Consider the following 22,403-nt stretch of genomic DNA (forward strand, 5'->3'; position numbering starts at 1 on the left):
AACTTAATTTTTCATAATCTAAACTTAATTTAATATACAAACTCAAATCCATAATCAAAATCAAGCCCACTTTAATACGAAAACTCACATCCATAATATATCAAAATTGTCTCATCCCAAATCAAAATCCATATCAACCATAAATTCATCCAACAAATTTCATTAATCACAAATGAGCCCATATTTCATATTAATTGACTAACAATAAATTAACCCAAATTTCATATTAATTTAACAATAAAAAATGAACCAAAATTCCAAATTAAATCACCAACCCAACTTTCACAAACTATTATTATTAAAATCAAAGTAAGAAAATAATAATAATAATAATAATAATAATGTGGCATCATCGACAATCAATCGATAATTGACCGACAAGTAGAGTAGTGTAGAGGGTTTGGGTGGAGAGAAAGAAAAGAAAAATAAAACAAAATAAAAGGAAAAGAAAGAAAAATGGAGAAAAATGAAGGGAATGGGGGATTATGGGAGGTTCCCCTCCACGTGTCCCTTTCATGCTCAAGACCCCTTGGTTGTCTAGAACAAGTATGTAACCCATTTGGGATTATTATGTCCAGGCCAAGATAAGTTATGTCTAACACTAGAAGTAAGAGGGTTCCATTCTTTCATAAGGCCAGACGGAATCGGCAACCTGGACTCTTTGGTGGGAAGATCTGTCCAATCAAGTTTTTAAGACTTCTGGCATGCATGATCAATCACGCTTGACATTTGAGCGGCCGATAGGACTCCATTTAGCCCACAAGTCTATGTCAATTAATTATTGTACATAATCCCAAACATTGACATGCTAAATGGACAGACAACTGCACGGTCCGAGATCTTAGTACATTAGCAGATGACACTTGCTAGTCGCACTAAGGATAATCATTATTACAAAAAATGTTAGAGTGCATAGTTACCACTATAGTGATGGTGTCATTAGCTCTATATAAACCATTCAAAAAGCACGAACAAGGTACGTGCACACATAGGCTCACTCTCTCCCACAAAATAGTTAAAACTACTATTGTCTGACTTAAGCTTCGGAGGGGCGTGCCCGGACCACCCGTCCGGACATCCTTTTATGCATAAAAGAAGTATGTCTGGGTCTAGTATAGTTGAACAAACTCTTTGAGAGGCACGAAGTAGGGAAAAAGTCTATCTGACTTTAGTGAAGCTAGACGGACCTGACTCCAATTGGTTTGAGCCCAACAAAGATGGTGTGGGTGTTGTGTGGTGTGTGCTGGAAGTGTCGTGGAAGTGAGAAAGAGGAAGAAGATGGAAGAGAAAAAGAAAAAAAAAAATGAGGTCGTGTGGGTGTCCCCGTGAGTGGTTGTGTGGGTGGAGAAGCAGTCTCAGCAAGTTGGGTGTGGCAATGGTAGTGTGTTGGAGGAAAAGGAAGTGGAAGAGTATAAGAAGCCAAATAATAATTTAAAAAAAAAAAGGAAAAATAAAAAGAAGTTGGAGGGAGTTGTGGGGAGCCTTGTAGAAGAAGGTAAGGGGTAAGGGGGTGGTAGTAATAATAATAATAAAAATAATAAATAAATAAATAAAAAGAAATTTTGACAAATATTGGATCTACACCTTTATATTTTGTTCATAAGCTGGTTTTTTTATAAATAGTGTTATCCCTTTACTATGTACAAATGTTAAATAAGTCATTTTGTTAAATTCTTCCATAAAAAAGAAACTTACGGTGACAAACATATAGATATATCAAGCACACCAGAAAAATATCATATGAGTTCATTTTATCAAATTTCGATATAGGGGTGATGTTGCTAAGAAAAAGAAAGACGTTAAATTAAATTAAAATTAGAGGAAAATATGTGAATGATTTTTTATATTTACCTGTTATGCTTCCAATGCTGACCAACCTGAATATTATTTGTGTTCCATGGGACTTTTCTCCCCCAGGATTTAAGGAAAAAAAAAAAAAAAAGTTAAAATCAATAAACTATTTTTATATATTATATTTATTTTAATTTGTGTATAAAATTTTAATTGATTTTAATTATATATATATATTTATTTTTTAGAATAAAATTAAATTTAAAAAAAAATTTAAATATTTTTCAAAACCAAACATAAACTTAAAATTATTTGAATAACTTTAACTTTCATATTTAATAGGAGTTGTGTATATTATTATTTGGTTAAATTTTATGTTTGAAAAAGGAATTTCATTAAAAAAAAACGGGATAACTTGAAAGTTCTAAAAAAATTTAATTAAATATAAATATAATTAGAAATATGCATCTTTTTGCTTTCCTAAAAGGTTTTTAGAAAATGAGGGAGCGTGTAACCCACGCATAAGAATTCCATTCTAACATTTATTGACCTTCAAGTGTCTATTTGGCATCTCTCCTTTGCCTGAATTGAAGAAAGCATGCTTACGTTTTACACTAAAATTTTTGAGTCCTTACTTGTCTAAATAGTATAATAATTATTTAAATTCATGTTTCTAACATTTTGAGAAAGTATATGAGAATGAAAATAAAAAATATTTTAAACCAATAAATCATTTTTATATTAATTTTAAATTCATTTATCTCATTTACCTCCTCTATATTAAATATATCCATTTTTAATTAATTACTTTAAAATTATTTTTTCAATTTTTTTTTTCTGAAATTCTTTTGAACTAAACATAATACAAGCAACAGAGGCTATTCTAACATATGAAATGAACCATACCAAATTTTCAAACTCAATTGTAACCTTTGATGAAGGATAAAATTTGAATTTTTGAATAAAAGGAAAAATAAAATAAAAAATTCTGCCTCCTGATTACGTTTGCTTCCCGACAAAATCAGCCTTTATAATACAAAGCCACACATAAAAATTTACCAAATGATACCTTCCAGCCTTTTTATCAAAATGGCATCATGATTCATTCACTTCATATAAAGAAGTCATTACAACTGAGCTACCAATATATCTATTATACCATCTCAGCAACCTTACCTAAAAACCCAAAATCCCAACATATATCGTCTTCTCTCCAGCACATTGGAAGGGCATTTGGCTAATATCCATCTCTCTCTCTCTCTCTCTATACACATATATAATGATCAAATGGAGCCGGGGCTTGGCCCACATATAAACAAGTCCAAGTTCTTCACCCTCTCCCACCACTTGAAAACTTTCCCACCATCCTTCCCTTTCACATTCACATCAGCATTCTCCACCATCTTCAACTTATGCACTTGAAAACAAACCTCCAAACCCAACTTCTTCTTCTTATTCTTGCTTTTAAATAGTTGTTCAACTTCTTGGTCTCTTTTCATCAGCTGCCCATAGTACTCCTTGTTCCTCTTCTCCAACCCATATATCTGCCCCTGCAGATCTTCGATTTTTCGACTCAGCATGCACACCCTGTGATCCTCCCTCATCTTCAACACGCACCTTGCCAGCTCCCCCGCCTTCCTCTTCATGAACAGGGACTCCGACGCCAGCCCCTTGTTCTCCTCAATCAGCGCGCTCACCTTGTACCCCAGCCGCACGTTCTCATTCAGCAGTATCATCCTCTCCGACTCCAGCACCTCCAGCAAGCTCTTCTGCAGCTCTATCTTCCTCGTTGACTCCCCAAACCGCCGCTCCACCGTGCTCACTTCATGCAACAGAATATCACATTCCACGTTCTTCATCACAATCTCTGCTATCATGGCTTCCACGTCCAGTTTCGCATGCATGGGTGGGGGTTGGGGTTGGTAGGAGAGGGAGCTCTCCACATCGGAGACAGCACCAATGTCGTCGTCTTCTTCATCGTAGGAGTTTGTATCCCCCTGTCCATCGAGATGGAGGGCTTGGATTTGAGATAGGTTAGAGCTTTGTCGTCTATGATGATGGTGATACTGCTTGGCAAGAGTTTGAGTTTGGGAGTAGCGATCGGCTAAGGTGAGATAGGCATTGTAGAGGTCTTGGAGCAAAGCCAAGAGCTGAGGCCGTTTTTGGTAGTAGGATTCTGCCCGCTGCGCAAAAGTGTCGGTGGCATCGCCGCCTTCTACCTTCGTTTTTGTGTTTCCGTTCAGTGCGAGCATCTTCATCCTCTCATCCATCTCTGTCAAATACCCATGAGACAACACACTCTCTATAGATATGATCTAAGGGAATTTAATTCAATCAAGGGCGAACTATCATACATTCCTTAACGGAACCTTAATTTAAAATTCAATCTTAAAACTCTCTCCAAATATGAAATATAGATATTTTTACCAAGATTTTTTTGGTAAAAAAATATACGTGAATTTTATAGGGTTTTTCCCTACTCAATTTTCTCTTTGATTTTTTAGGAAAAATTTTAATAAAAAATATTATTTAGAAATTAAATTGAGATGTGGGTGAAAATGCAAGACTGATTTTTGGAATTTAATCTAAAGATAATGAAATATCAGAGGAAGTCTTAATAATTTAGTTTTTTACCCTAAACCAAATATAATCTTAATTTTGTTAACAATCTTGTTAGGGACATACAAAATTATTCACCTACTTTCAATTCTTTCCCTCTCTCTTCCAGCTTCATTTCTTTATCCAATACAAATATAAAATTCCATATATTTATAAACGTATACAAGATAAAATAGGAAAATTGCAAATCACCACTAAGTACTTGGTAGCCCCACTCTTTGACGTCATGTAAGAGAATCACTGCTCCTAAATGTTTTTATTGAGGGGCATAGAAGAACACAATCAAAGCAATTAAGCAGCGCGTATAGAGAAGACAGCCCGGATCCTAGGCTTGCATGTTGCAGGAGGAATAATAGTTTTTGCAGGTGAAAGGAAGAGAAGAGACAAAATCGATTCCATTCTGCTACACGCCATTGGGTTTTTCTTTCAAAATTTCAAATAGGAGGGGAAGAAAAAGACGCACACACTGACACTGCAGCCTCTCACATGCAAAAACCATTACATATAGACATAAAAACGTCTTTCTTTCACTATTCTTGTAAGGTAGCAGAAAGTGACCTGTCTGGATGATTAGGTCCCCTGTTTGGCAAGGTGGAAAACGCCCTTTCATCCAAAGATCGATTTCCCCGCCCATCTAACTTTTTTACCATTTGCCCACACAATGTTTTTTTTTAAAAAAAAAGTTAAAATTGGAAGTTGCAAAATAAATTTAAAATTTGAAATTTGAAAGACAAGGAAAAACAAAGAAACAAGGGTCAAAACTCTCTGATACTCACTTTTCAGCTTTCCTTTGTGATGGTTTTATTGGGAAGGCAAAATTGACTTTTCATGGGTTTATTAATAAAGTAAAATTTCAAATTTGAATAATTAAACCTCTAAAAACCTAAAACTGCAAACTGATTTGATCTAGAAATGGATTATTTTATTATTCTCTTTTTATGATTTAACATTTTCCCATAATTTGTTATTAAAATGTAAAAAATTATTTCCATACATATCTATATAAGTAAAAAAAAAATACAGAAAAAATATCAGGATAAATAACAAATAGAAAATAAAAAAAAAAAGAAAGAAATTGCATGTGTGTGTCTGAAGGACAAGAGATCCATGAAGCATCATTGTTTGGGCAGCATAAAGTAGAAAGGAGGGTTGTATTATTAAAATTTATCCTTTTTGATAAATGATAACGTGAAGGATTCAATTATTTTCTAACTTCTGACACGGATGCTGGGCTGCTGGCCTAATCAATAAAGTCATGGGTACTGCTTCAAAAAGCAGGTCCGTACAAATCATAGTCGCGTGGATGCACATGACAGAAGAAGCGCGTGGGCCCGTTTGTTCAATTCCCTATGACCCTATCGCTAAATGATTCAACTATGTAATTTACCATTTACCATTTACCATTATCCAATCACATCACCCTTAAAAGTTGGCGAGTTTTTTACGTGCTTTATTTACATTTTAAAATGTTATATTTAAATAAAAATTTTAAAATTATTCTTTTATCTTTAATAAAAAAATATTTATAGAATAATGTTGCAAAACATAAAATTTAATAATACCCAAAAAGCTAAAAATTTAATATATATATATATATATTTTTTTTTTTTCCTTTTGTTATCAGTTTTCTATAAAAAGATAAGTCCTTTACGTTGGAAAAATAAAAGAACAAAAAATAGAGAGAAAAAAAAAAAAAGAAAAAAAACTGGTACAATAATTCTGATAAGAAGAGTTAAAGTGTGGTAGTCCGTACCAGCAAGTGTAGAGAGAAGCCAGGCAGGGTGAGAGGAGCAGCTTCTACGCGATTGATTACACGTACCTTTCTCTTCCTTCGTCGTCATCACCTCCAACAGTCTGGCCCTACCCTATTCAATTCACCACCAAACCACCGCAATCAAAAATCCCCAATCCCTTCCTTTACCTCTCCCCCACATGCTTTTCATTCCAACGCTTTCCCTCAAAATTGCAATTTTGAGGTACAACCACACCAAAAGCATGCGATGGAGAGACGAAAGCAAACAACCGTGTGGCAGCTAAACAACTAAAAATAAAAATATATGGCAAATAAAAGAAACAATATGGTTGCAGTATTGCCATGGACTAGCGAAAAACAGCATGTCATGAGAGAGAAAACCAAAGCAATCCGTACGAACACTTAGAATAAATACACGAAATAATGATCAAAAACAGCAGCAGGTCCGTGGTAGTTGCAGAGCAAGCAAAGAAGAATCAGAAGACTAGCGCAGATCTCGATGAACCGCTACATTACAATTTCTCTATTTTCTCTATCCAATAAAAAATTCTATAAACTTGTATAGAAATACAAATGTCTGGACAAACGACCACGGCGTGTGAATCCCTATACAGTTTGGATTTAAAAAAAAAAAAAAAAAAACTTAAAAGATTTTCAGAGAAAAATTTGCGGCAAAGATGCATAACAAGATTTATGAGCAAGGAAGAAAAAAAAAAAAAAAAGGAATAAACGAACTGTGAACACGCAGGACTGTTTGGATACCGAGAAAATGATGGAAAACGAGAGATATAGCATTAGAAACTGATTATTTCCTGTATGGAAAACGAAGCCCTTCGAGAATTTTAATGGCCGGAAAGTGAAAGATTGTAAGAGAAGAAGGTGAAAACTTACCAGAAAATGATTGCGGAGAAGTTCGGAGGTTGCCAGAGACAGAGAGTGAGGGAGGGTATAGAGAGAGAGGAGAAGAAATTGGGAGTGAGAGAAGGTGTAAGTGGGAAACGGTGGGGGAGTGTACAGGAGATCATTTAAAAGGCGGAAGGAGGAGTTTGAGATTGGCGTATTGAGATATGACACGTAGCTGTCAGAGTGTCTTTTTCGCGATTTGATTTTCAAATCAAAGCTCTGCGCCCTCACACAATACCTGATTATGGCTAGTGTTTTCCCCAAAGTAACGTCCTTTTTGAAAGGCATATTTATTTATTTTTAAATTTTTTTTCTTTTTCTTTTTTTACAAAACCGTGCTCTGTTTTTTATGTTAAATATGAAAAACAGTTTCGTGAAAATATCATTATTTATATAAGAATCTTTTAAAATAGCTCAAATTTATTTTAAAAACAACGGTTCTTTTAAAAAAAATTCACAACTATTTTCTGTAAAAATTTTGTAAAAGTTAGAAAATTGTTTCTATCCTAATTTTTTTTTTTTTTTTTTACTAAAAAGTAAAGGTTCTCTTTGATGATAGTAATTTTTTTAATTACCTTCAAAACTATAATTCTAATTGAGAAAGCAAATATAAAATCCTTTTTCTTGATCTACTTTTCATAAAAAGATTAGATTATGTTTGGTTGGTAAATATAAGACAATGACAACAAATTTTATCTTATATTTAGTTGGTAGTGAAATAAGACAAGTTATTAATACAATGGAACTTCTAATCTTAGATTAATTCCCAAATTAATATTTTATTACCTATTTTAGGTTCGTCCATTCCATGTAAATATAAATAAAATCAATCACTTAAAATAGAAAAGCCATCTAAATAATTCACTAATTATGAGTGTAATGCCCCCAAACCCGATTTAGGGTTAAAATCGTAATTTAGAAGCTAATTAATTTAATAAGGATAAAAATGTTTTTTTTTGTATTTAAAAACCCTAGGTATAAATTAGATTTTTCAAAGAATTGTGTTTTCAACCCAGTTAGGTTCGATAATTGAGGTAAGGTCCTCTCATAATTAAACTCAAAACCTAATAAAAGAGTAGAAATTGAGATGAAGAATATTGTCTTTAAAAAAATTCTTAAAATATCCTTGACTATTAAATGAAAAAAACTAATCAATCACCTCACATTTCTCATTATCTCTTTGACTATTTTACCCTTCTCTCACCTATTTAATAGTGGAACCAAGTTGAATAATTTTTCTTCATCAAATTGAATATGAAATATGGTTAAAAATTATTATTACCAAATGCATTTTTGAAATGAATAACTTTTAAATACCTCATCAAATATTATTCTTTTTTCAAACTTACATAATATATAATAAATATTTTTTAAATATGTTGAAAACTTACATAATATATAATAAATATTATTCTTTATTTTAAACTTATATTATTTCTCATATATATTAAATAATTTTTAAACACCTCATAAAATATTAGTATTATTTGTTTGTTCTAACTTGTAAATTATATATCATCAAATATTTTTTTTTAAATTTATAGAACATATAATAAATACTTTTTAAATACCTCATAAAATATTATTAATTTTTTTTCTAACTTGCAAATTAGACACGTGGTGTTTATTATTTTGAAAATAATGTAAATACTCACATGCATATATATGTATTAATTAAGAAGACAATATTTATAAGACTAAGTGTAAATAGGGTAATTGGCCAAATTAAAGTCTTCAAAATATTCAAAATTTATTCATTCCAAAATTATCTAATTGTTCCCCACACTAATCCTAAATATTGTTGAATAAATATTTTCTTATTAAAGCAATTTTTTCAAAGTAATAAGATAAAAATCATGAAATCTTCAAAACTATAATTACAACAAATATTTTTAATTTTAAAACTAATTTCATAATCTAAATTAATGATTTTAAAAAATGAAAATGTTATAAAAATAATTTTTGTTTATTTTTAATTCCATTTAAATATGATTTTTTTAATCTCTATTGATAACAATGAAATTATGTTTATAAGGGCAAAATAGTAAAAATATATATTTCATTTAGTTTACTTATAATGAACAATTCAAATATGATTGATTTTAATTTTATTTCCTATGTGTTAATTTTTATAGGGAATGTCTTAATGACATAGTTTGGTAAAAATATGAAAAAAAAAAAAAAAAAAAACCTATCAATAATTGTCTTAATGTCAAACTCAAGTTGTTTAAAAATCATACAAAACCTATTAGGAGCTTTGTACACCCTTGTACACTTGACACATTTTTCTTGTACAGTTAGTGTAATACCCTTATACAATGACACAAATTTCATATCTCTCCTAAGATATATGTCCATGTAGGTGTATTAATCATATTTTCAATGGTTTGGTTGAGAAAATGGTGAATGACTTAAGATTAATTTTTTCCCCCAAATATCATTATTGGGGAAAATATTGGAATTTTCATGTAAGAATTAAATAAAGTGCATGACATAGGTGTACAAACCTTGGGTGACAAAGAAAATAAAAAAGTGGTTTAGAATCTATTGAAATCATTCACAAAGGATAATTTTGTACACCTTTGTACAATTAATACATTTTCCTTCTACAGTTAGTGTAATACTCTTATACAATGACACAAATTTCATATCCCTTCTAAGTTATGTGTCTACGTAGGAGTGTTTAACTATATTTCCAATGGTTTAGTTGAGAAGATGGTGGATGACTTAAGGTCAAATTTTTTTTTTCCCACATATCATTATTGGGGAAAGTATTGGAATTTCCATGTGAGAATTAAATAAAGTGCATCACATATGTGTACAATTCGTGAGTGATAAGAAAAATAAAAGAATGACTCATAATCGATTGTAATATTTCACAAAGGGTAGCCTTGTACACTTTTGTACACTTAGTACATTTCCCTTGTACAATTAGTGTAATACAATTGTACAGTGCCGCAATAAATGAATAAATGATTTTTTTTTCATATAAAAAAATAGTATTGAATAAGGTTTTCAATTTTCATTTTTTAATTAAACGTATTTTCAAAAAGAGACAATATAGAAAATAAAAAATATTTTTAAAAATAAAAATAAAAAATAAAAAATAAAAACTAGAAAAATATTTTAAATCCAAACTCGAATATAATCTACATAATTTTTAACTACTTGTTTTCATTTAAAATAAGTAAATATACCTTTCAACTCTTTTATATAAGAAAAATTCAATATCTACTATGTATTGATATAATCCACTTCTAAAATTAGGTCATATGAAAACATTTTAATTGAATACTTATAATAAAAACTCTTCATCCATCCTCTTTCTTTCTTTTTCTTTTTCTTATTTTAATAAATTTTCAATTAATTCAAACCATTAAAAAAAAAAATCCTTAGTAAACAAATTTGTAATATTTCATATAACTTATTATTAAAAGTCATGTTCAAAAAGTTATTAAAATAAAGAAAAAGATTAAAAAAAAATTAAACTTTTTATTTTATAATAGTAAAAAAAAACTTTAAAATACTTTTTAGTATAAAAGAAATTAAAATAGTGAATATATTTATTTTAAACAGTATTTTAATCATTAAATTATTTACTTCTAAAATGTAAAAGATAAAAATAAATGTAAAAGATAATTTTTATTTATTTAAATTAAAAATTTTTTAGAAAGTATTTTACAAAATAGTCTTTGAATCATTAATATAATTTTTGTTTATTTATAATTTAAAAATAAAAAATAAATGTTGATTTTTCAATTATTTATAAAAGAATTTAAACAAATAATAAAAAAAAACTAAAAATGGTTAAATAAGAAAGAATAGTGGCAAAGAGTGGTAGAATAAAAACAAAAATGAGTGAAATGAGTATTTTTGTCAATTACTATCTCATATCATTGTAATCAATTATGGTTGGAAGACTTTACCTTAATTATCAAGCCTATATGGGTTGAAAACACAATTGTCCCTAGATTTTTCCTATTTTCTCTATTCAGAAAATCCTTTTACACAAAAATAAGAGAGATTAGAGAGTATAGCGCTGAAGATTTGAAGGCTTAGGGTTGAAGATAATTTTTTTCCAGGTTTGAAATAGGTTCGTTGGGGTGGAATTCTTCAAGATTAAATATTTCAAGGTTTTTGAGTGCTTTTTTGAGGTAAGGAAAATTAATGCAAATTTTGTAAAAGAAAGTGTTGCTTTGTATATGTTATTTTGAATTATTAAAATTTTTATTTTTGTTTATATGCATGGATCAAATATATGTTTTGCATGAAAAATATTTTTGAGCATTCGCTATGTTTATGAAAAATGAAATTGTGGAGATATGATATTTTGTTTTGTAAGTTTGAAATAAAGTATTGACTCTGGTTTCTATGACCCTAGTCAATGGGTTATAATTGTTGACACATACGACCTTAATAAACGGGTTTTAATAGTTGATATTATATAATCCTAGTCAACATGTTATAATAGTTTACCTTATGACCCTAGTCAATAGGTTATAATTGTTAACTTTTGATTTTATTCTACTTTAAATGAAACAAATTTAAAACTAGTCGCTCATTTGTGAAGTCTCACCTAATTGGGTACAATTTGTTATTTTATAACCACAGTAAAAATATTTTGAATGTATTTGATTTGGTTTTGATGAGAAATTGTTTTGAAATGGATATGATAAAGTTTTGTTGAAAAGTTTGATCATATTAGCATTTTGAACTCAAAAGTTTTTATGAAAATAATTATACAATATATCTCCTGTTTGTAATTATAATTTAAAATGTTTAATTCATGAAACCGTATTGATGTTCCTCATTGGGTTTTAAGCTCATGCCCCTTAGTTAACAATTTTTCAGGTACTCTCAATTTGGGCGAAGAGTGATGGCTAAGTTGGGAATTTTTTTTTCTTTGTTAGGATTTTGGTGCAACTTTATTTTGGACATTGTTTAAATATTAAAATTTAATTCATATTTGAATTATTTAAGTTTGGAGTTATTTGGAATAACATTTTGGTTGATGTGTTAGTTTTTAAAGTTGAGAATTAAGGATTATAGAATTTATTTATTTTACTACTGTAAATAGGAATTTGGTAATTAGTAATTTCCAGTTACAAGATGAATGTTTGTGTTATTTTCACTTTGAGCCTTTAAGCTTAAAGTGTGAAATGACCATCATGCCCTTAGAGTGGATTTTGGGGCTTGACAATGAGATTGAAGTTTTATGATGAGATGTTTTACCTTTATTGTAGTCAAAACTCTTTTGATGAATGACTATGCTCTCAATAGGTTAATAAAAATCTACTTTTCTTTTAAATAAAATATCTCTAATTCATATTTATAAACTCTTTTTAGAATCATAGAGAGTTTCCTAATTCTAAAATATCCTAAAAATCCTTTTTAGAATCAAATATGGATTTAAAGATAATCACAATTTTAAAACTTACTAAAAAATATTCCAAAATTATTTTTTGAATCAAACACAAACTTAATTAGAAATAAACATAATTTGGAAACTAATCAAAACATTTTTAAAAATCAAATTAAGAAATAGAAAGTATTTTCTTCCTAATTTCTTGTATTGGTCTTTCCAAAAGCTTTACAAACTATAAATACATACTTACCTTAAATTTTATAACTCCAAATAATCTGAATCCAAATTTGATGAAGCCTGAATATGTCTTGAAACAAATAAGATCCAAGAAAATAAGTTGCATCTAATTAGTAAGAAATGAACAAAATTGTTAATTAAATAAAATACCCTAACATATTATCCACCCTCTTTTTTATATCCTAAATTAGTCCTAAGTTAAGAGGTAGGATATGCATATCCCATATAACATAAGTTTTTATTTTTATTTATTCATTTTATCAATTTTATACCTTTTTATATTACTTATTTTGTAAAGTAATTTTTTATTATAAAATTAAATTTATGGTTAAAAAAGAAGAACTAAAAAAATATTTATGAAATATAAAATAATATTAATATATGTATTATTATATATATTGTTAGGACACTTTTATATATTCACAATTTTGTTCTTTTTTGTTCTATCATAGGGAATCTTTTTAGATACACTACAAGAAATAGGATTTTAGGTGACAGTCACCAACCGTCACCAAATCTTATATATCCATGACCAAAACCTATTGTCACGGTCTTATGAAACCGTGACCGAGCGTCATAGTATGAGGCGTAGCTAAAGGTATTGGTCACGGTTTCCTAAGTGATCATGACCATATGATTTCTTTTTTTGTGACGGCCATACAAAAATTGTGACCAAAAGTTAGAAAAAGTACTACAAAATAAGTTACATAAATAATATGAAATAAATTACAATTTGTATATTTGGTAAGTATATATTTATGTACTTACCAATATTATTAGCTACACATCATCTATATCATCATCATGAATAAATTCATTATCTCTTTCAACAATGTTTTCTTGTCGTGATAGTAGAACATCTGTTTGGATAGTTTCTCCTGCAATATCATTTCTATCCCAATTGATTAAATCATTCTTGACCAACTCATGCACATCACGTTCACTATGAAGTGTTATAAGCTGTTGATATGGCTCTAGATCATTAGTAGATACTTTTTGATTCATATTATAAACCCCTCGAGTTTGTATCTCTACAAGGATGTGCCAATTTTCCTCATTTGAATTTTGAACATAGAAGAATTGTTTTGCTTGAGATGCAAGCACAAATGGTTCATCTGTGCATATGGTACATTCAAAATTCAAACACGTGAACCCATATTCATCATTCTTTATTCCCCTTCCACTATTGATTACATCCCACTAGTCATACTTGAATAAAATAACTCTATTTCCATCAAGGTAATGTAACTCAATTACATCAGTTAGCACACCATAGTAAGAAACATGACCAGGAATTGGGTTCTTATCTCTTGTACTTGCAACGCTTAATACCTCTGCGGTCCCAACAACTCCACTATTTTAAGTTTTTTTTTTCTTTTTTCTCGTTCTCTTGTGTGAAATCTAAACCCATTAATGATGTATCCTCTATAACATGTAACTGATGTACTTGGTCCATGAGACAATGATAGTATGTGTTCGAAAATTGGACCTTCATGTCGCATTTGTATAATCTATAGATTCAAATATAAGATGTTAATACATACATGTGTATTAGATAATAGAACAATTTATGTAGTGAATGAACTTACACGTTCTTCAAACCAAATAATGAATTCTCTTGTGTGAATCAAATCTACATCTCGTGCACGAATATGAGGCTTAACCCTTATAGATTGCTTATGCTCTCTGATAAAAAAGAAAAAAATTAATTATAATGCTCACAAAGACCAAAATTAATTTTTGTATGAGAATTAGTATAAAGTTTTATTCAAATAAGTGTCTTAATAAATGATGTCACTTCCTCACAATTAGTTAACACATATAAATGTGCTTGGGACCATTCTTCTGTGCTAAGAACACGAGATGTTGACTTTCCTATTGTGCGTCCCATGCATTTGAAAATGGTTAACCCTCCACCATTTGTTATGTTATTTTCAGTGACAAAATTTCTTTCTTCACGGTCATGCTTCGTTTCAACATCATGCAAATATCTTGAACAAAAGGTTGTACATCCTTCTGCTATGTACCCCTCTGCAATAGAACCTTCTGAACGACTCTTATTACGAACATAAGACTTTAATGTACGTAAATGTCTGTCATTCCACAACATGATAGATTTGTTTCATGAACTATACGAAACCTAATATACATAAGATTAATTGAATGAGAACATACCGCTCGATAGGATACATCCATTGATATTGCACTGGTCCAGCGACCTTTGCCTCACTTGCAAGATGAATAGGTAAATGCACCATAACATCAAAGAATGATGGATGAAATATTCTTTCTAATTTGCAAAGTGTGACTATTATGTCATTTTCAAGGTGCTCTAATTGATCAGTCTTTAACACTTTAGAACACAACTGTTTGAAGAAACTATATAGTTCAACTATAACAGCACAAACATTCTTATGGAGAACTCTCGAATTGCAAGTGGAAGGAGTTGTTGCATCTTTCATTCACTTGTACACACCGAGAGATGTTAGAAGCATAACCATCTGGAACCTTTACTTCTTTAAAAAATTTACAAAATTCCTTTTTTTTTTTCATTTGAAGTTAGTGAATAGCATGCAGCAGGCAATATAACCCTATTCCCTATTTGTATGGGGTGAAGTTGATCTCTGATACCCATAGCTTGCAAGTCGAGATGACTATTGAAGTTATCCTTCGATTTATCGTCGATACTCAACAAGGTGCCAACTATATTGTCACATATATTCTTTTCAATATGCATTACATCCAAATTGTGACACAAAATGAGGGTTTTCCAATATGGCAATTGGCAAAAAAATGTTTTTTTTTTTTTTTTTCCAATTATGCTCAAGTTCAACATGTTCTCTTTTTCTTTTTGCTGACATCTTATTTTTTGATGTCTTCCCTAAAGTAATATGTTCCATTCCATCTAATTAATGTAGAACATATTCCCCAGACAATTGTTTAGGTGCTGCTCTTTGCTCTTCATTTCCATCAAAGGACTTTTTATCACGTCAAAATCTATGATCAATCGACAAAAAACGACGATGACCTATGTAACACCATTTTCGTCCGTTTTGTAATCGAAATGAAGAAGAATCCTTATTACAAATAGGACAAGCAAATTTCCCTTTAGTACTCCAACCTGAAAGATTTGCATATGCAGGAAAATCATTGATGGTCCATAACATAGCTGCATGCATACAAAAATTTTGTTTTGTTGAAACATCATATGTTTGAACTCCAACGTCCCAAAAGTCATTCAACTCATCTATCAATGGTTGTAAGTATATGTCAATGTCATTCCCAAGTGCAATTGACTCCAATAAGAGTGATTCCATGACTTCTAAGGATCAAAGGTATGAATAGAATGATTTTTTAATTTTTTTATTGTATCTCTTTGATCGCTCGGATTTTGTCGTTTGTTGGATCAAAACAAAATTTATAACCTAATTCACTATTCTATAGCAATTTGTACCCGATCAAAAAGTGGTTTTAGTACAAACTACTGTAGTATAGTGGTTTTTAGGTATCGTCCACAAGGATGGATTATTCTTGGTAATTAAGGCTTGAACGAGATGATAAGAAATGATGGTGATCAAGTGAAATTTACTTGAAATTGCATGATGAAATCTCAAGATAGCAATGTATTCAAATTGAAATCAAAATGAAGTGTAAAAGAGAAGAAAATTAATAAGATGTGAGATTCTCGGAGTTAAGATTTTCTAGAGAGCAATTTCCATGGTGAATAGGTGTTGAGATCTAATTTTCATCAAGTTAGATTGAAAACCTAAATTTTCATCTAAACCGATTTTTGATTTAGCTTTAGATCTAGATCTAATTTCTCTTAAAATTAGGTAATCTAATCCAAAAGATCAATTTGAATCATAAATTCAATTCATCTTAAACTATCTTCCAATGATTCACACAATGCAACTATTCAATTTCATCAAATCTAGCATTAAGAATTTGATGAATCTACCTAGCTTGTATTGTAGTAATCATCCAAGACAATTTGAAGAGAAAAATCCCCAAATTTCCATTAATCAATCAATTGAATCTAATTACCTTTACAATTCAGGCTCAATTCTCTAATTTACCATAGATCTTGCCTCTAGATCCTCTCTCCTCCGAGAAAAACGAGATTTAGCCACTCATGCTTGGAGATTTGATCTCACAAGACATGTTTGGCTACCGAGAAAGTAAGAGAAACTGAAGGAAAATGGAGAATTATATAGAGAGAAGAAGTATGAAAAGTTGTACAATTAGAAAATGTATCAAAAAGTCAAAATTCTTAAATGAGTCCATCTCGTTTCTATTTATAAGCCAAGGTAAAAAGGACACTTGGCAACATTTTAGAGGTCTTCTAGATGCTTCTTCATCAAGGAATCTGGAGAGAATGCATTTTCGCACGAGCCCTAGCAATCTCGCATGATGGTGTGAAGTGGAGAATCCAAAAGCTTTAATTTCATTCTTCTGGAGCGTTTCGCATGACTGTGCGAAAATTTCGCATGGTCATGCGAAATCACTTCCTCAAAATTTCCCTTTATGCTGCAACCACCTCCTTTCTGTCTCATTTCGCATGACTGTGCGAAAATTTCGCATGGTCATGCGAAACCGAAAGTTATGCTATTCCGGCTCCTCTTTACAACTTCTCTCATTTCTTCATGTTTAATCCATCTCCACCACCTTCAATTAAGCTTCAAAGCTTGGTTCAAGTGCATTTCCTCTTCCTCATGACCACATTATGTACCCTCCTCCATTCATTTTCCATTTGTCACTCCATGCTTCAAAAATCACCTTAAAATATCTCCAAAACTCACAAAGAACCATTAGTATCACTTGCAAAGGTAGTAATGTATTACTTGGGCAAATTAGGCATAATTACTACTCAAAAGGTGTAAAACTCATGAAAGTTAGTATCTAAAATATGTGGTTTTTGAGTACTAATCACTCTTAAATTAGTGTCTGAGATTGATAGTGAATATGAATTTATTGATGAACATAATGTTAGTTTTCTTGAGAATATTGTTGTTAAATATCAATGCCTGATTGAGAAATACTTGAAAACTCATGATGTTCTTGACTCACAAAAATTTAAGATTAATTTGCTTTGCGAAGAAAAGATTAATTACATTGAGAAAATTTGGTTTCTTGAGTTTGAGTTTAATCTCTCCTTGAGAGAAACAATATTCTAACTCAAGAGATTGAATATTGAAAATCATATTTTTCTTCCAATGAGGCCTTTCACCCTGAGACTAAAGTGTTGGATGATATTGTTGATAAATGTAAGTCCCATTGGGATAAGAAAGGCTTGGGTTATATTTTAAAAAACTAAGACTCTAATAAGTGGAAACAATTAAGGATAAGGAGAAAATTCCTAACCAAGTAGCCTTTCCTAGCATTTCTTTACTATGCACTTATTATAAGAAGTCAATACACACTCAAAGTATTAAATGAAATGCATATGAATGTGTGACACATAGTCATACAATGCATTGTCATTCTTGAGCTTTCATCGAAGGATACACGTCTGCACTCAAATACACTCTCTATTCAGAGTCTTCTCGGGGCAAACTTTTGGGTCTTTCACCCTAGGGATCTCTCTCCCTTCTTAATTCGCCTCACACGGGCTTTTACTTTTTATCACTATTTCATTTTTTCTTTTTCTTTTTTTCCATTTCATACACTTTTCACAATTTTCATATTTTCTTTACACAACCATGATGCAAATGAATGCCATGAGATTAATTACTCTCATTCATATATCACCAATATCATTGGAATTACAATCATACCACAAATCCCAAAATCTCCCAACAATTTCAACAATTCCAACATTCCCAATAATCCAACAAAATAAAATTTCCGAAAATATTTCAACAAATTCTCAAAAATTCACATATCAATAAATTTGGAATTATACCACAATTTCGGAAATTTCCAACAATTCTAATAATTTCCAATATTCGAAAATAATAAATTTTCCACAATAAAATTTTTGAAAATATTCCAACAAATTCTCAAAAATTCATATATCAATGAATTTGGAATTATACCTCAATTTTGAAATTTTTCAACAATTCTAAAAATTTTCAATATTTGAAAATAATAATTTTCCACAATAAAATTTTCGAAAATATTCCAACAAATTCTCAAAAATTCACATATCAATAAATTTGGAATTATACCTCAATTTTGGAATTTTTCAACAATTCTAAAAATTTCCAATAGTTGAAAATAATAAATTTTTTCACAATAAAATTTCCGAAAATATTCCAACTAATTCTCAAAAATTCACATATCAATAAATTTGGAATTATACCACAATTTTGGGAAATTTCCAACAATTCCAATAATTTTTAACAGCCCAAAAGTATTATTTATCAACCAAAAAGAAATTCTTGAAATTACAAAAATTCCAAAATAATTCCAAACCATCCAAAAAATTCCTACAACACTAATATTACCTACTTAACTCATAATGACAAGATTTACAATTTTTTTTTTAAGGAAAAACACATTTAATTAAAGTTTTAGGGTTATGTTCCTCTACTACAGGTCTAAGAATTCAACCATTAAAATCACGATCGGCCATCGTAGAATCGTTCCTCTCGTCAAATAGAACACCTCCTCAAAATTTGAGGCAAAACGGACGTTGTTCGACCATCCAAATGGTCGGCCAAAGTTTCGATAGTATGACTTCTCTCACAGTCGCCGCAAGTAGCTCCTCCCCTTCTGCCATTTTTTTTTAATTCCTTTTTTTTTTTTCTTTTAAAAACCAATTCCATTTGTTTTTAACAAACCACAGCCCACAACCCAAAATCCAACTTTTTTTTCTTTTCTTTTATTTATTTTGTTTTGTTTATTTTCATTTCACTTAATTTTTTTAACAACACACAAATTAATTTATTAAACACCAACAAAAAATTTTAATTTTCTCAAATTTATTATTAGGCCATTTAATTTAATTTTTTACTTGATTAATTCTAATTACACAATTTAATTAAAGATTTAGGGTTAGGTTCCCTTACCATATATCTAAGAATCTAACCGTTAAAATCACGATCGACCACTATAGAATCATTCCTCTCGTCAAATAGAACACCTCCTCAAAATTTGAGGCAAAACGATCATCGTTCGACCGTCCAAATGGTCGGCCAAAGTTCTGATGGGATGACTTCTCACAGTTGCCGCGAGCAGTTCCTCCCTTTCTGCCACTTTTTTTTTTTTTTTTTTAATTCCTTTCTTTCTTTTTTTCTTTTAAAAACCAATTCCCACTTTTTTTTTTTAATTCCTTTCTTTCTTTTTTTCTTTTAAAAACCAATTCCCTTTGTTTTTAACAAACCACAACCCACAGCCTAAAATCCAACCTTTTTTTTTTTTTTTTCTTTTCTTTTATTTATTTTGTTTTGTTTATTTTAATTTCTCATTTCAATTCACTTAAGTTTTTTTAACAACACACATATTAATTTATTAAACACCAACCCAAAAAATTAATTTTCTCAATTTTATTATTAAGTAATTTAATTTAATTTTTTACTTAATTAATTTTAATTAATTCACTTTTCATTTTCTTTTTTGTTTTTCTTTTTTGAAAAATTTTAATTTCTAAAATCCTAAAAAATTTTCTACCATAAGATTGACGTGGCACAAAATTTTCAATTTGTTTAATTGACCAACAAAATAATTCGAATTTCACTCATCCAAAATTAACACGTGTTCTCCAAACACTTTTCTTTTTTACTTTTCAATCATTACTCTTTTTTACTTTTCAATACTCAAGAGAAGACTTCTCACACTAGAATTTCCAATGTGGCCAAAAATACCCTGTCATTCCAGTGCTCTTGATCTTGGTCATCATGTTAATGTTGTTGGTAATTCGTGAACTGGCTCCACGATCCTTCAAACCCTGGAATAAAACATAATCTGGTCGGCGAGTACTGAGTTTGACTTTCACCGATCCAAGAATAACATGTTTTTCAAACACTTTTCTTTTTTACTTTTCAATCATTACTCAAAAGAAGATTTTTCAAACTAGAATTTCCAATGTGGCAAAAAATACCCGGTCATTACGGTGCTCTTGATCTTGGTCATCATGTTAATGTTGTTGGTAATTCGTGAACTGGCTCCACGATCCTTCAAACCCTGGAATAAAACATAATCTGGTCGGCGAGTACTGAGTTTGACTTGAATCGTTCTCAAGACGTCACTGATCCAGTTTGCTCCGTGAGATAAAACACTTTCAGAAATCCAAGGGTTGAGAAGTCGAGATACCTCCATCTATGCTTTTGTTTAAAGGTAACAGTGAACGCTTCCACATTAGTAGGAATAGGAATAGAGTATAATATTTTTTATGGAGTCAAATAGCATCCATTGGGATTGTGTCTCTCTATAAAATTCATTCAACATAAACGGAACGGATTACACCGAGAGCAGTGCCATATCCAGCTATTGCAAGACTTCCAGTGTTGCAATGTGTCAAAATAGACAGACTCTTAGAGTTTTTTATATGGCCTCGAAGAAAACTTGCTCCATACAACCCAATTGCTCTGTTTGCAGCAACATCCTCCCTAAGCATGTCTTCAGCAGCCTCTAGAAAATCCTGAAAAACACTCATGGCTTCAAAAGCAGTGGTAGCAGCATTTGATACTGCTCCTTTAAGTTTTGTCACAGCATTTGAAAGATTCACAATAGTAGGTCGACTAGTAACAAGATAGTCCAATTTGCTGTTGAGGAAAGACGCTGCATCATTAGATGTCCCAATAAAACCCTCTAAGATGGAAGTAATATTCTGAAAACATGTATCAAGGATCACATCTCCATACCAGCTGAATTCAACAGCTTTAACACTGGAATACAACCATATAATGATAGCAGCCCACTTTGTCTTCACCTTACCATAGAGCTTGTTGAATGATATCTTGTTTAGAATCTATTACCCTCGTATTCTCACCTTGATATTGAAGGTGTTCTTTCAGAGCATGCAACTTAGAATATGCAATATTCACTTTTTCTTCGCCATATAGGATGTGGTGTTGCCCCACCTGAATTTAGATTGAGATAGTGCCAAAGAATGCAAATGAGAGGCCACAAAACCCGAGTCTTCATCACTCACCGAAGGTCCTTCATCAATGGCTATGTTTTTCCTTGCTTTTGGTTCGTGAATAATGAGAACTTGTTGATTGGAGATAGATGAATTCTACATTCTGTTGGTAGACACTGAGAAATAGGGGTTACTGATAGATTTGATGTGGCACTGGATTAGAAAGAGGGGCGGATGGTGGCCATGTAAAAGTGGGGAATAGAGGAATGGACTGTCCGGGATTGTGCATCGAAGGTGGCCTTTCCTTGTTGGCGTTGAAATAAACACTTCCAAATCTTTGTCTTTTACTGTATCCAATACCCAAAGATGCTTTATTCTTAAAGCTTGCCATATCTAAAGAGCTTTTGGGCAATACCAAGCTATTAGTGTGGGGCGAACTGAATATACTTTCTGAATTTTCTATCAGTGCCTATAATACCAATCCTATCGTTTTGTCATAGATTTGCACTTCAGAACCCTCTTTGAGTGTCAAAGTGGCTGTGTGGACAGCATCGCCAAGCTCCATTCTTGTGCGTCTTGCCACGACAGTCTATTGCGTCTTCTAAATATGCAGTTGTGTGCTCTTGGATCCAACCGGGAGGTCATGATTATCCATGTAATTAGAGTGTAGGGCGTGTACCACGTCAACAGATACAAGAAAACTCTTATGATAA

At 30.9% G+C, this 22,403-nt stretch overlaps 2 protein-coding genes across 3 annotated transcripts; both read right to left on the reverse strand.

The window, feature by feature from the left end:
* Positions 1-2,841: 2,841 nt before the first annotated feature.
* LOC117905012 (kinase-interacting family protein-like) lies at positions 2,842-7,203 on the reverse strand. Of its 2 annotated transcripts, none has more exons than XM_034817867.1 (3): positions 7,055-7,203; positions 6,164-6,270; positions 2,842-4,063 (listed from the first exon to the last, which is right to left on the reverse strand). In XM_034817867.1, the coding sequence occupies exons 1-3, from the start codon at positions 7,186-7,188 to the stop codon at positions 3,075-3,077; spliced, it is 1,230 nt and encodes a 409-aa protein (XP_034673758.1). In that variant the 5' UTR covers positions 7,189-7,203; the 3' UTR covers positions 2,842-3,074. The 2 variants fall into 2 exon arrangements, with proteins under 2 accessions (XP_034673758.1, XP_034673759.1); XM_034817868.1 differs by having other exon boundaries at positions 6,164-6,275; positions 7,055-7,136.
* A 13,842-nt stretch (positions 7,204-21,045) lies between these two features.
* LOC117904773 (methylthioribose-1-phosphate isomerase-like) lies at positions 21,046-22,255 on the reverse strand. The gene is made up of 3 exons (XM_034817528.1): positions 22,169-22,255; positions 21,587-21,691; positions 21,046-21,438 (listed from the first exon to the last, which is right to left on the reverse strand). The coding sequence occupies exons 1-3, from the start codon at positions 22,253-22,255 to the stop codon at positions 21,046-21,048; spliced, it is 585 nt and encodes a 194-aa protein (XP_034673419.1).
* Between the last annotated feature and the right edge of the window lie 148 nt (positions 22,256-22,403).

The sequence above is a fragment of the Vitis riparia genome, chromosome 17 (assembly GCF_004353265.1).
Source record: "Vitis riparia cultivar Riparia Gloire de Montpellier isolate 1030 chromosome 17, EGFV_Vit.rip_1.0, whole genome shotgun sequence".
Classification (NCBI taxonomy): Eukaryota; Viridiplantae; Streptophyta; class Magnoliopsida; order Vitales; family Vitaceae; genus Vitis; species Vitis riparia.

What these genes read in the sequence shown, in the direction of transcription:
- LOC117904773 (XM_034817528.1), bottom strand. Translation starts at nt 22,255, where the DNA reads ATGGAGCTTGGCGATGCTGTCCACACAGCCACTTTGACACTCAAAGAG. An exon ending in ATGACAAAACGATAGGATTG is followed by an intron (nt 21,692 to 22,168) that starts GTATTATAGGCA and finishes ATCTAAATTCAG; the next exon opens with GTGGGGCAACACCACATCCT. An exon ending in ATCAAGGTGAGAATACGAGG is followed by an intron (nt 21,439 to 21,586) that starts GTAATAGATTCT and finishes ACATGTTTTCAG; the next exon opens with AATATTACTTCCATCTTAGA.
- LOC117905012 (XM_034817867.1), bottom strand. Translation starts at nt 7,188, where the DNA reads ATGATCTCCTGTACACTCCCCCACCGTTTCCCACTTACACCTTCTCTC. An exon ending in TTCTCCGCAATCATTTTCTG is followed by an intron (nt 6,271 to 7,054) that starts GTAAGTTTTCAC and finishes TGAATAGGGTAG; the next exon opens with GGCCAGACTGTTGGAGGTGA. An exon ending in GCTTCTCTCTACACTTGCTG is followed by an intron (nt 4,064 to 6,163) that starts GTACGGACTACC and finishes GGTATTTGACAG; the next exon opens with AGATGGATGAGAGGATGAAG.